At 39.8% G+C, this 15,493-nt stretch overlaps 1 protein-coding gene across 1 annotated transcript in view; it reads right to left on the bottom strand.

The window, feature by feature from the left end:
• Positions 1-15,493, bottom strand: part of MEGF10 (multiple EGF like domains 10) — a 180,070-nt gene that overhangs the window by 134,851 nt on the left and 29,726 nt on the right. Inside the window, exon 2 of the mRNA XM_040444369.1 lies at positions 277-413. Coding sequence (XP_040300303.1) covers positions 277-392 — 116 coding nt within the window. The 5' untranslated portion in view covers positions 393-413. The remainder of the gene's footprint in view (positions 1-276; positions 414-15,493) is intronic.

Below are 15,493 nucleotides of genomic sequence, written 5' to 3'. Positions count from 1 at the left end.
GGAGATCATTTTGAGGGAGCTAGTAATATTTTCCCTGCATCATACAATTGCTCCTGTGTTGGAATCAACAGATCAAGTTTTCTTTCACTTTATATTCCAGAAGACCAAGGTGAATAACACCGTCTAGTTTACTAATATAACCACTGCTTTTTACATAAATAAGTCATTTCATCGTCTCTTCTCAAATTCGAATTTCATAGATCAGACTGTTAATGATAGTACATTAAAAAATAACTTATCCGAAATTATTTCACAGAGTACTTTCAAAACTATTACCTTTCCCAGTGACTGCACACATTAGGGTCTTCAAGATTCAGCGAGGATCCTGTCCTGCTCCAGAGACATAACAATAAACCAATGAAGCTCAGGCATGAGTTCGAAGAAATAACCATTTTTTTTTACTGAAGAACAACCTATAAGAAAAAAAAAAACACTCCAAATTAGAGATGCATTAAAGTGACCCAAACATAATTCTTTTCAATACAGCAACCATTCGGTACCAGTTGTCACTAGGGCCGAATGAGGCATAACAAGCCATGTGTTTAAATAGACAGGTCACCAGATTTCATGGTCCAAGAGAGAGGTATTCCTTGTGCTGTGCAGGGGGGACACCACTTTGTAAATTACAAAAATGTGCAAATCATCATTAATTGCCACCACAACAAAAGCCCTTCTCATCCATGCCAGCCAACATTAAAGGAATCTACCCGAACAACGCAGAGCAACACAGCCTTCCAGATTCTCTCACTAGGCACATTTCCCTTCTGGAAGAAGAGGGCTCACAGAGGAATCTGGCCTCATTTGTCCCAGAGGATAAATGATGAAACAGAAGCTCCATTGACTCAAGAGAGAGACACCTCAGCTCAAAGTGAGATTCATTCAATAATTCATTCAATGTGCACTGAACGCCTGCTCTATCCTAGGCACCGTGCAAAAACTGGACATAAAATACAGATGTGGTTTCAGTCCCTGGCCAGTGAGACATTGATAATTTAATCATCATGATGTACAATTGTTATATGTAGTGCTTCACTTTTCCCATTGGCTCAACAGAAACAAAACCAGGTATCTTATGGACGGTTCTTCATAGGTGTACAGAAACAGGTATAAAGCTGTTTAGAGGTGGGTGTTGGAGAAAACCATCTTGGTATTATTGAGAGGAAGAAAGAACACAACAGAGAAGCAAATAATAACATATCTGCAAAACAGGCTGGGCAAAGGAGATACCAAGAGGAAGGAGAACGGTCCACACAGAGAAAACCGGAAGTAAGGGATGGTCAGGCACATTTTAGGAAGCTCAAATTCATTCAGCCAAGAAAGAGACAGAGGCATATCACAATGGGTTTTATACACCATTGCAAAGTACATGAACTTCACTGGGGATAACACAGACCTTGCAGGGAACTGAGTGAAACTGAGAGGCTTTTAGGACTTGGAATCCGTTGAACTTGGTGACGGAAGGTAGGAATGAAAGAGAAGAGTGCTCCCTGGGATAGCCCCATGGGTCGAGGGCATGCTCTTCACTAAGATGGGAGGCACAGACACCCTCCCCTTTCGGAAGGAAGAAGCTGAAGTTCAGTTTCAGGTACGTCAAGTATGAGGTTCCCATGAGACACTCAAATGAAGTCATCTGCAAGCATCTATTGAACACCTACTATGTGCCAGGCACTCATCAGCTCAGATGTTGTAACAGCAAGCATGGCCTGCACCTGGAACCCATGCCCAACTCCTAACCTCTAGGAACTTATCACTTAGTAAGAAGGAAATGTCTAATTGTCATTTTATTTATATACATTTATACATTTATACATTTATATACAATACATTTTATTGTATATAAAATGATTTTATATAATTATTATAAAAACGAACATGGATGGTTCAGTCGGTTGGGTGTCCGACAAGATTTTGGCTCAGGTCATGGTCTCACAGTTCCTGAGATTGAGTCCCACATTGGGCTCTGCACCGACAGTGCAGAGCCTGCTTGAGATTCTCTCTCCCTCTCTCTCTGCCTCTACCTCTCTCTCTCTCTCTCTCTCTCTCTGTCTCAAAATAATAAATAAACATTAGAAAAATGGGACAGGGAACTATAAATAGCTGAACCTATTACTAATTAAAAAGAGAATAAATATCAACTGGCCTGTTGGTAAACTAGAGAAACTAGTAACAATAGGCCAGATTATGTGACTAAAACAGTTACTTTCGGGGTGAAAGCTGGCATTTTGAGAAGCTATACTAACCTTCCACACAAGTGTGGAACAACCTTGCAGTTTAAAAAGGTAAGCTTATCAGGGCACCTGGCTGGCTCAGTTGGTAGAACATGTGACTCTTGATCTCGGGGTTGTGAGTTCAAGCCCCACATTGGGTGTAGAGATTACTTTTATTTATTTTTTTAATATGAAATTTATTGTCAAATTGGTTTCCATACAACACCCAGTGCTCATCCCAACAGGTGCCCCCCTCAATAGCCATCACCCACCCTCCCCATCCTCCCACCCCCCCATCAACCCTTAGTTTGTTCTCAGTTTTTAAGAGTCTCTTATGCTTTGGCTCTCTCCATCTCTAACCTCTTTTTTTTTTCCTTCCCCTCCCCCATGGTCTTCTGTTAAGTTTCTCAGGATCCACATAAGAGTGAAAACATAGGGTATCTGTCTTTCTCTGTATGACTTATTTCACTTACCATAACACTCTCCAGTTCCAAAAAAGAGTAAGATTATCTTCAAAAAACATCAACAATAATACCAGCAAAAACCTCACCGTAGGAAATAGTTTATCCTTCAAATTCAAGAGAACTGATCAAGTGAGGAAGTACTCAGTCTTTCAAAATCAAGACTGATTATAAGGATAGTAAGTCTCTCGCGATAAGTCATCTATCTCTAAGTGGACAAAAGCTAACACTAAAAAAAACATTGATTTGGAATAAGGAAAAAAGATTACGAATTTGTAGGAAAATTAAAAGATACTATAAGCCACTATGAGAGGTCGTGAAATCTTCAAAAGGGGGAGTTTCAGTCATCACAAAATGTATTCTAACATAAAGAGCATAAGTGGGTAGCCAAAATAGGGCTTATAAATTAATTCAGATTATTGGTGTTTGTCTCGAAGTTGTAGGATCTGAAGCTTAACATGACGTATCTAAAGAAGCCACTCTGCTTAACAGGAATGAATATAAGTGATAACGAAAGGCGGTAACAGCTCACATTTCCTGACCGATGGCTGTGGGCCAGACGCTGTGTCTGTGTCGAACTTTTGATGTGTGTTTCCATCCAACCCCCCACAGCCATTTACCTAAGAAGTGGTGTTTTTATTATCCCATCTCACAGTTGAAGACGCGATAGACTGCCAATGTTTCCCTCACTCCTCAAAAAAACAAAACCTTTAATATATTTAGTGGTAACAGATAAGCATGGCAAGTATCTGTCTCATTGCTTTATCTATGTTAGGATAAGCGTTTTGTTTCAATGAAGTGTGAAATATGTATATTAACTTTCATTCTTTCCTCAAAGATAAAAAGGCATACTAGTCAGCAGTAATGGGCCATCTATTTACCAACAATTACCCCAAATTGGAAAGCTTATTATATCGTGAGTCACCCACATCTTCAACTCAAACCATCCATTTCCCAATTAGAAATGTTTAGTCTGTAAAGTTAGAAATTGCTGCAAGCAGTGACTCAAACTGCCAAGAAAAAGAAAAAGGCTGTGTGTTTTCTTTTAATGTAAAAATGTTAAGGCTAATCTTTCGGTAGCCCTTGCTCTGCACTTGATGTGTGGCTCTGCAAAGGCTTTAACCTCTCTATAGGAATGGCAGAGAAAAAGAAAAAAAAAAAGCAAAATTTGGTCACCTCCCCTTTGCTTTTGAAATTTGGCATAGAGAAAACTCTGTGTTGCAAAGCTACTGGAGGTGTTCATAGAAGGGAAAATATAAGTACATCTTAAAAATGTATATATACGTCAGCTTGTCTCATTCCCAAAGGATTTTCTGCATTCTAGAAAATTAAGTGAATTCTGGAATAATCTACGTTAAAGTATAAAACACCAAAAGCAAAAATAATTGCTAGATCAAGATTCAGGGAACATGCAAACACATACACAGGTTAAAACCATTTAAGAAAATGATTCAAAAGTTTCATATGGTGAGGGGAGAGGACATTGCAGAAATATGCCAATGAGCTGTAAAAAACTACAGAAATACAGCATTTCACTATATTCAGAAACAGATGTTCCTTCGTTTTGTTCTGTCTTGTTGAATAAAGGTACTGAAAAGCAGAGGTGCCTGGGTGGCTCTTGACTCCTGCCCAGGTCAGGATCTCATGGTTCCTGAGTTCAAGCCCCACTTTGGGCTCTGCACTGACAGAGTGGAGCCTCCTTGAGATTCTCTCCTTCCTCTCGCTCTGCCCCTCCCCTACTCCCTCTCTTTCAAAAATAAATACACATTTAAAAATAAAATAAAATAAAATAAAATAGTAATGAGAGGCCATCCAAGTCAGTGGATAGGGCATTACATACACCCTTTCCCTATTTCATGTTTTCTTCTATAGGTTTTGATGAGCAAATGTGAGTACCTTTTTTTCCTTTATATCTACCCTGAAGGAAGAAAGTTCAATACATTTTCCCCCTCATGTCTCTGTTTTAAGCTATGCCATCTTGCCTTTACACTCTAATCTTCACTTTGAAAACAAAATGCAATCTTTAAAAAAAATAGTATTATTTCAATTGAAAAAGAAAGGTAACAAGGTGATTTGTTTCATTAAAATAGACATTTGGAAAATATTCAAAATTCTAAATAAAGAGTTATGCTACCCCCACCCACTCAGTCTTCCTCTTCCAACAACTTTCCTTATGATTCCATTTAACAAAATGTAAAATGTAAAAAAAAAAAAAAAGAAAGAAAGAAAGATAGAGTCATTTGCATGAACCCCCTAGTGCCAAACTTGATTGCATTCCATATCATTCACTTAATTATTATGGAAAAATCAAAACAGAAAATCAGTACAACTGATTAGCATTGCTAAAGTGCTCCTATTAGAAAAAAGAAACACAGCAGGCAGAATTAACTCTTGCTGCCTACTAGGAAGGTAGGCTTTGCTTATTCTCACAGAAACCTCAATAAATAATCAGGTTGAACCCAGTCCTTACAATGGATGAATCGGGGTTCTGATGAGAGGGAGCAGTTTCTTTCTCAGTGTATTAGAGAGACATAAATAACAGGGCGTTGATTTACTAATTTATTTTTGCAACAACAGAGGAATAAATGATTCCAGACAATCCTTTCTGGTTCTAAAATCTATTTCCTTCCTAGAATCATTAAGGGCACACATAGAAATGACTTTGATGCCCTCACTCAGTTTTTTTTTTTTCTTTTTAAGCACATTTCCCTAAAATCATCTCACAATTTTCTAAGTGAAAAGACATTTCTATTTATTTATTTATTTGTTTGTTTATTTATTTGTTTATTTATTTATTTATTTATTTATTTATTTATTTATTTATTTATGTTTATTTATTTATTTTGAGAGAGAGAGACAGAGAGACAGAGAGCACAAGGAGGGAGGGGCAGACAGAAAAGGAAAAGCAGAGAATCCCAAGCAGACTCCACTCTGTCAACCCAGAACCCGATGCGGAACTGAAACTCACCAACTGTGAGATCATGACCTGAGCTGGAACCAAAAGTCAGAAGCTTAAAGTGACTGAGCCACCCAGGTGCCCATGAAAATAAGTTTCTCGATTAAGAACAGCCACACTTCCGGGGCTCCTGGGTGGCTGAATAGGTTAAGTCTCTAACTCTTGGTCTCGGCTCAGGTCGTGACCTCATGGTTTGTGGGTTCAACCCCCCGCATTGGGCTCCAAGCAGGCAGTGCAGAGCCTGCTTGTGATTCTCTCTGTCTCTTCCCTCCCTTCTCTGCCCTTCCCCTGCTCACACACTCTCCCTCAAAGTAAATAAATGAACTTTAAAAAAGAGAGAGGGAGAGCGAGGATAGCCACATTTCCACAACCCCCACCCACTCTCTGGGTACCAAAAGCCACCGATTTTAATCACTCCATACTGTTATCTATAGAGAACATACTAGCTTTTCTTCAGACTGGCCACCTAGGTGGGGCAGAAGGTAGCCTCCTGTGCTCTTCCTGGAGCTTCATGCCTATGAATCGAGTATCAGAGCTCCAGCTCTGGGGTATCTCTTGATTCATGTAACTCTTGACCTCAGGTTGTGAGTTCAAGCCCCACCTTGGGCACAGAGCTTACTTTAAAAAAAAAAAAAATTAACATAACTTGTGCTGGTTGTCCTGAGAAAAATCCCAGATAAAAATTTCCACAGAAATACTACTTTGCAGATAAAAAGAATCCAGGAGGCACTGTTGTGATTTCCATTTTCACAGTCCAAAGCTAGTTATTCTAGCAGTGTATTACTTTAACCAAGCATAACTCTTCATCTGAAGCAATACAAGAACTATATACATTTTGTGTGTGCAGAGCCTCACATCACGTTGCTTACATCAAACAGCACAACAGAGATATTCTTCCAAGTCAAATTAAATCATCTCATGTTGGCGGTCACACAGCATTCTATGGAAGACTCTAAGACTACAAGTTAAACGAACGTGGCTATTAACATCAAAGAAGTTCATCAGTTCCTATTTTATAAACTTGTGATGGTCTCATACCCAAAAAAAAAAAAAAAAAAAAAATCCCTAAACCTTAGCATGAAGTGAGTGTTTAATACCAGTTCTGGCATTCACTGGATACTTCACATCAAACAAAAACTGGGCAAAGCACTGAGGATGCCAGGCACTGGGCTACCCTGAGGGAGCTCACCAGCCACAGGGAGAATGGCCACAAATGGACCATTTCAATACAGCACCATGCAGGCATGGTTAAGACCAGAGAGGCTATTGTGCGAACACAGAGGTACAGTCTCATCTACTTAACCAGCCAACCCCATAGGCGTTGTCTAGGTGGCATGAACAGGTAGTTCGTGGGAGACCCTGGTCACCCACATGCCCTCAACTCTGGGAGGTACTCCACATCATTTCTAGGAATCTCAACCCCATATGGAGAAAACTCACAAACAATACTCACTAAGGATCTAAGTTCAAACAACTGAGGGGACCACTATGACTTACAAGGCATGGTCTCTGCCCTCAACAGGTCAAATTGTAAATAAAATATCATTATTTGCCAAATGAGGCAACACGGAAATAAACTGCCAGAGTTTTAACAGGAGGGAAAAATCAATCTGAGCAATACAGTTTCACGAAAGGGGTCAAACTTGAACAGGAGCGTTCAAAAGAAAACGAACTAGAAGTCACTGAGCATCTATCTCATGCCTTGCACTTCACATACGTAATCTCATTGGCTGAGATTACACGCTTCACTGGAAATCAGACAATGAAAACAGCAGAGACGTGAACCAATCTGGCTTATGACCTACAGCATCGGCAATCGGTTGACAGCTCATATCTGGGTAAAAGGGAACCCTGAGTAAATGAAAACCATGGCAACAGGTCATGAGGCAAAGGGAGAAGTGGGAGCCAAGCCTTGAGGGTGGAGAGCAGGAGGTCTTACAAGGAATCATGAGAAGCAGTCTAGACAGGTAGGTAGCACTCGATAACAAAGGCTCTTGAGCACCAGGCTACGGAGTTCATATGGTTTTACCCTGTCTGCAGTGGGATGTACTTAAGTCTTTGAGCAGAGTGCATTATTTAATGAAAGAGGTGTTTGGGAGATTAACGCAGGGGGGCGAGCAAAATTCAATAAGGGAACAGATACTGGAGGCAAAGAAAGTGGGCAGAAGTTAGTGCATTCAGGTAGGGGGCAGAACTGCCCATGGAGGGGTAGGAAGTATGGGAAAAACCAGTAAAAGAAAGAATTGGCAGGACTGAGAGAAATAATAGTAAATAAGGTCGATATTAAGGACAGCTGTTGTGGTTTTAAACCATTATGAATCACAGTTTTATTTTCTTGGTTCGGTCTACTTATCTCCTACTGGGGAAACAATACCTCTCTTTTTTTATTGGAAAAAGAAACTTCAAACACTCCTTCTCATTCCAGGCTTCAGTGAATAAAATCATCTTGATTTTTCCTAAACTTCTCACGATTTAACATTCTTCATTAACATTCCCACTCACTCTTCTCAATCTGGAGTCCTCATTTTTTGGCCCGTCCACAAAAAAAAAAAAAAAAAAAAAAAAAAAAAAAAAGCCCTATCATCCCTTTTATAAAATTTACCTTTGTTTCCTTTTTCAACAACTATGCTCTGGCAGCCCTAATCATGCCCTAGCGTCGTAGCCGACCTCCAGGATGACGTCCAATGACCCCTGCCTTGTGTAAGCCCATCTCTCAATGAATAGACTGTGTAACCAAAAGGATATTGCAAAAATGACAAAGTATTACTTCTAAACCTAGGTAACCCGGGGGTTTGCAGTCTCCATCTTGCTTTTTGGATCACCATTCTGCAGGAAGCCAGCTGCCCATGTCGTTCAGACACCCAAGCAGCAAAGGGAAGAACTGAGGCTGCCCGCCAACAGCCATGCAAGTGGACCCCCCCCAGCCCCAGGCAAGCCTTCAAGTGACTGTAGCCCCTGCAGACAAACGGACCACAACCTCATGAGACCCTGAGCCAGAGCCACCAGCTAAGCTTCTCCCAAATTCCTGATGCACGGAAACCGAAGTAATGAACGTTTGCTGTTCTAAGCCACTAAATTTTGAGGTAATTTGTTACACAGCAATAGATAGCCCATAAGTCTGTATTTTAATATACCAAACATATTTCGTTGGACTTCCAAAATGCTCTCAATAACGCTCACGATTTTGCTGACATCTTCAGTAGTCACGCACAGCAGAAACCACCTGTGATGATTCTGAAATCTTCCCCCCCCCCCCACCACATTCTAACTCCCAGCAGGAGACCATCATCTTCTAATTACAGCTCCAGTTATTTCGTTCCAAGAGGCATGACCTCACAATGCCTGGGTTTGGAGGTGTATCTGCTGCTTTTCCACACAAAGCATTGTCCTACATTATCCTGCCACTTATCCTTGATCATTCGCATTTGAATATCCAGGAGAACCGACCTGCGCCACGACAACCTGGAGAGTTCATCATGTGCTCTGTACCTTATAAAATATAACAGATACTTTTTCCTCTACAAATAAATGTTCCTTTTACTTTCCTGCATCTGAAGTCATTTCTTTTAATCTCTGATAATATATCTGAATAAAATATATATACAAAAATTAAAGTGTATTGTTTTTTTAACTATTTTGAAATAATTTCAAATTTATCTAAAAGCTACAAAAATAAAGAATGCCCTTCACCCAGACTCACCAGCTGCTAACATTTTGCCACATTTACTTTATAACTATCTACTTACACACACACACACACACATACACATATAACCATTTGAGAGTAATTTGTACGTAATCATGCCTCTATACCTCTAAATACATCAATGTACATTTCCAGAACAAGGACATTTACATATATAATTACAATTATCTAAATGAAAAAAAAAATTAGCCTTGATGCAATACTACTATCTAATCTAGAGACTGGATTCAATTTTCATCAACTGTCCTAATCATGTGATTATTTTAACCATCTGTCACATAGAAATTTTTCAAAACTTCAAACAAACAATTGTTCTTTCGATCAGCAAACACCAGAGAAGACTATCTTTGCCCTCAAAGAGTTTACAATTGAACACAAGAGTGGTATCATGTGTATGGTAATGACAAGGCAACGTAAAATGTGATTAGAGTCAAAGGGGTTATGAAATAAGTCTGAACATTCAGAAAGTATTCCCGACTGGTGAGTGGGCATAGGAGTTAGCACTGTTGAAGACTGTGCTGGGTAGATCGAGCAGGGGAGGTTGTCCCAGAGGAACCACCATGGGCAAAGGCAGAGAAAGAAACTTTCCAGAGGGAAAGGCAAATGGGCAAGACTGTCCGGAACACAGAGTGGAAAAGTGAGGGAGTGAAGAGGAATGTTAGACCCATGTCAGGAATGGCACTTCATATCGTGGTTCAAGATCGACCCAAGGTAAAAGAGCTGAACACCTAATAAGACCTCAGGCAAAGAATGAATGGGTTTGAGAAAAATGAACTAGAAAATAGAACTTGATCAGCCCAGGAAGAAAGGGAGGCCTACTGCCATTTTTTTTTTTTTCTTTGAACCAACAATACAGATCGCGGAAGCTGACTGGACAGACCAATCAATACACCAGTGGGAAATTCTCTGACATGCAGCATGATACTTGAGAATCATCAAAATCTTAGGTCTTTCCTTGCATATGGGGGTTGGGGGAGGACAGGGGCAGTAATTGGGAGCCTAAGTGTTTGCATGGTCCCTCTCTCAGGAAGGTCCTTTTCATTGGTGCATACTGTTATCTGCTATCACAGGAAGGATGACCACCCTCATTCTGCCCACATCATTCACATGACAAGGGTCACCTCTATGCCACCTGGTCTCCTAACTCTGGGTCATTATGTTAACTCTCAATTTCTGAGGTACTTACTATTAGGGCAGAGCTGAGCAATCCAAGTCAAGCCTTCATTTCCCCAAAGGTTACTTCTTTTAAATTAAATTAAATTAAATTAAATTAAATTAATTTTACTTTATTTTAGAGAGAGAAGACATGCCAGTGGGGGGAGAGGGGCAGAGAGAGAGAGAGAGAGAAAGAGGGAGAGAATCTCAAGCAGATTCCATGCTCAGCACAGAGTCTGATGTGGGGCTCAACCCCACGACCCTGGGATCATGACCAGAGTCAAAAGCAAGAGTCGGACACAACCAACTGAGCCACAAAAGGGCTCAAAGGTTGTTTCTTAAAGAGGAAAATCCAGAGGAACAAAGACCCTTTGAGGGAAAGAATTTCCGTGGAACCAAGATTTTAGAAAATTTTCGTATCAACTGTATCTGTCCAGATTCTATTAACGCAAACACACACACACACACACACACACACACACACACACAGCACTCCTCTATTTTTTAATACTTCATAACAGGCTTGTAACATTCATTTGGCTCCCAAAAGTTTCCAAGGCCCTACACATATCTTGGGGTCCACAGAGCTTTTATACTAAAAAACAGAACAGAAAGTTAGAGTTTAAGGCCTTATGGGATCCAGTCAAAATCATTTCATTTTTTTAATTTTTTTTTTTTTTTTTTTGAGAGAGAGAGACAGACAGAATGTGAGCGGGGGAGAGGCAGGGAGAGGAGAAGACACAGAATCCAAAGCAGGCTCCAGGCTCTGAGCTGTCAGCACTGAGACCTATGCGAGGCTCAAACTCATGAACCTGGAGATCGTGACCTGAGCCGAAGTCAGACGCTTAACTGACCAAGCCACCCAGGCACCTCCAAATCCTTTCATTTTTGTGAAAAAAGTAATTGGAGCTCCCAAGTCATGGTGACTCAGTTACATCACGGAGCTAGTTTGTGGGTAGTCTAACAGTGGAACCTAGTAGACTCAGGGCTCCTATTTTCAGTCAAATCTTCACCCAGTGAACAAGCTAGGGTCTTTCTAAAATAACACTCCATCTGTATAACAGAACAAGAAATGCTTCTTGAAATGCAAATTCATTAAAAGCTAGATTCTCCAAGTGACTAAGCTATTTCCTGGTCAAAACTGAGAACCTGAATTGGAAAGTACGAAAGGTATTTCCATATTTACAGCATACAGATGTTTCAAATAATCAGTGACATCGGGATTCAACTGCCATTCTTCCCAGGGTTACTCACTTCGGAACCACTAATCCAGACCAGGATGCAGAGTGACCACAGACATCTCTTGCAGCAGGCACGGCCACAAAGGAGTCTGGACACTTTCATCCTTATGGTTTTCAGCCCACATGGTCAAAAGCTTTGAAGATTTCAGGCAAAATGTGAGGAAACTGCTGAAGAAATGTAAGTAGGCGGAAGGACATAATTATTCAGAGTTGCGTTTGGCCAGCACATTAAGGAGAAAATCCTTGGGCAGCCTTCCCTCCCACCTCCGCTTCCTTACCAATTGCATATATATGCAAATATGAGAAGCCACAACCCAAACCCCAACTTTACGACTCCTAAAATAGGGCTTTGTTTGAGGAGATAAAGTACCACATGTTGAAGTAGCAACACCACTTCCTGTGGTATCTAGACAGATCTTTTATTCAACAAGTGACCCTGTCTGACCCTGTATAATGGTTCGAGAACAATCTCATATTGATAGGAAATGAAGGGCCATTCTCCATATTACTTCCTTTATTCACATGATCCATAATCCTCTCGTCCGATTTCCGTGCGTCTCTGTACTTGTTCTTCTCGACCATTTTTAGGGTAATTCAGTATCTGCAAGTCATGGGACAGGAAAGTACAGCAACTGAGGTAAATTCTAGTCTGGCTTGGCATCAGACTTTGATCACTGCCGCGTCGTTCATTCTTTCTCTGCTTTATTTCCCTTTCACAAATATCAGCCAGGAAAGCAACTTGCATGGCAAGCAAACTTAAAAAAAGAGAGTTGTATTTTTCATTTGTCTTTCTTAAAAACTTCCAGAATGCCCAAGAGTCATTGGCTTTTGTGTGAACATAGCCTTTAGCAGGAAGCTGGTCCAATACTTTCAATTTTACAAATGGTGATGCCGTGGTCCAGAGAAATTCGGTGTATGCCCAAGGTCACAGAGCTATTTCATAAACAGCTTCTCCTTAGGCTAATATTGGCCCCAAATTTAAGATCCTGTCAGTTTTTCTTGCACAATATTATGAATTGCTGCACAGCAAGATAATCAAGACGCAATTACATTTTTTTCCTGTGGCTAATGCCAGTCTTAATAGAATATAAATATACAAATTATTAGTCCTAGAGTTCTTACAAAAGCTTAACATAAATATTGATGGAACGTCCAAGGCAACTTGTGAATGATCCTTTTCATTTCAAGGAGGAGGAGCTCACAGTGAATTAGGTCTACTTAATCTGTGCATCGAAGGAGCAAATTAGACACAGGCCTCCTCAAAGTTTTGCTAATGGCTGCTGCAAGGAAATTGAAGAAAGATAAATATACAACCCCCAATTTCTTCAGTGCAATGACGCTTTTTGGTTTTCTCTGGCATCCTTGGCCCCTAGAACAGCACCTAGCAGAGAGGAGGGCAAATGAATGGATGGATAAATGATGAATGAATGAATGAATTTAAAGAATAAAGTATAGAGAGGAGTTAAGTATGCAGATTTGAACAAAGAATTAAAAACAAAAAACTTGGATCTAGCAAGACCTCTCGAGTCTAGCAAGTTTCGGAATTGGTAAATTGAACAAATAAATATCTGTTGAAAAATATATATTTCAAGTCAGGAGTTCTACAAGAATTAATCATCTTTATGTACTAAGAAGCAGTTGCACATCACTTATGTACCTTAAATTACCCTAAAAATACTTCTCTTTCTTTGTTTTTTAAAAGTTCTGGGAGAGGACTTTGAATTTGTTAGTTTGAAATAGGGCAGGTTTTATCATTTTTATGGGCATTTTAGTTTTTTCTCTCTCATTCTCAGCCAATTATGCTTGATCTGCTTATCGGAAAAGTTTTCCATTAATTTATTTTTTACAATTTTTCAGGCATCAGTCAATGTTCCAGTGACAAAATTGTTGTAAGAGGTGCCAACTCTTAACTCACACGTTTATTGTATATTCTAGGATGATTTTACTTTTTTTGACATAACATTTGACCACTTTATCTGCTTTCCAAAATACTTTTAAATTCATTTTCAGCCAGTGAGGCCAACTGTACCTACTTAGCATGATCCATTTCTTTTAAATTATCACTTTTATATATTAGCAAAAACTTCGATCAGAAATGAAGAAATGGCCGCTTTTTGGTTGGCTATTCCTGAAAGGGTTACTAAGTTTTAAATTTCATTTTAATATCGAAATACAAAATAAAGAGTTGAGAAATATATGCCTCTATCATTTATCATTTATCTACTATTATTTCTTGTTCTATAGCAATAAGCAAGTAGCTAGTATTGGTCCTTTCGTTTGACTTTTTATTGTAAAGATGAAGTAGGTTTTACTAAGAGCAAGTTTAAAACCAAAGTGTAGAAACGCTAACTTTTGAACAGCTTTTCAGTTTGATTGATTTATCCTTTTTACCAATCAACTTCCAATTGGTCCTCCATGCCCCCACCAATTCTTTCAAAACACAAGTAACAGGGGCACCTAGGTGGCTCAGCTGGTTAAGCATCTGACTCTTGATTTTGGCTCAGGTCATGCTCTCAAGGTCATGAGGTCAGGTGCTGGGCGTTGAGCCTGCTTAAGATTCTGTCTCTCTCTCTCTCTGCCCTTTACCTGCATGCACGTGCGTGCACACACACTCTTCTCTCTCAAAAACAAAAAGAATGAAAAAAACTCACAAATCAGAATATCACACTTCTATACTTCAAAGTTTTTGAGAGCTTTCCTTTTCGGTCAAGTCCAAACTGCCACTCCTCCATTCAAGATGATGTGAGTATGTATCATCTGTATCTATCACTTAAGCAGTGACTGCTACTTGAATTTCACAATTCTTCTTCTTTTTTTTTTAAGTTTATTTATTTTGAGAGAGAGCAAGCACGTGCAAGCGGGGTAGGGGCAGAGAGAGAGGGACAGAGAGAGAGTCCCAACAGGTACGGAACCCGATGCGGGGCTGGAACCCAGAAACCATGAGATCATGACCTGAGTCAGAGTCAGACATGTAACCAACTGAGCCACCTAAGCGCCTCCCGCCCCCCAATTATTTTTTAAGAATCAAATGTTACTTCCTCTTAGGAGCACTCCCAAGCCAACCCAGACATCCTTCCTCTTTGTTCCCATACTCCTAGTACATCCTGGGAGTAGAAGATGTGGACATTGTCAGAGTGGTAACACATGCTATTTTATTCACCATTTTCCTATTCATGTCTTTACTAGCTCTCTTCATGTCAAAACAATACACTGTTCATCTCTACATGTTCTTGTTACATATGGGGGTGGGGCTCAATAATATTTATTGACTACTGATCGGCTGACTGAATGGATGACCTATGGGAAGAATAAAGCTCAGAATATGTAAATCAGCTGTTCGGGAGTTTGAAATATTTTTCTGATTATATAAAGGAAGAAATGGAAAATAAAGGTTTTCCCATTTAATTGCTAAACTATACAAGTGCAAAGGAAAATCCCAGAGTTGAAACTAGATAATTACAATACTGGTGATTGTAAATGTAGAAAAACAATGAAAGCTTTGCTGGAAAACTGTTTGGCTCAATTAGAGAAAAAACTGTTTTTTTCTTAAGAGAATTCTATGGACACTTTCAAGGGCTAAATTAGCAGTTATTCTGTAAATTCTTTTAAAAAGTTAAGGCTTGGGGCATCTAAGTAGCTCGGTTAAGCATCCGACTTTGGCTCAGATCACAATCTCATGGATCATGAGTTTGAGCTCCCCGTTGAACTCTGTGCTTGACAGCTCAGAGCCTGGAGCCTGCTTCGGATTCTGTGTCTCCCTCTCTCTC

This window comes from Herpailurus yagouaroundi, unplaced genomic scaffold, assembly GCF_014898765.1.
Source record: "Herpailurus yagouaroundi ecotype Mexico unplaced genomic scaffold, PumYag 192, whole genome shotgun sequence".
In the NCBI taxonomy this organism is placed as follows: domain Eukaryota; kingdom Metazoa; phylum Chordata; class Mammalia; order Carnivora; family Felidae; genus Herpailurus; species Herpailurus yagouaroundi.
The sequence above is the reverse complement of the archived record's forward strand: the minus strand, read 5'-3'. Positions and strand labels throughout refer to the sequence as shown.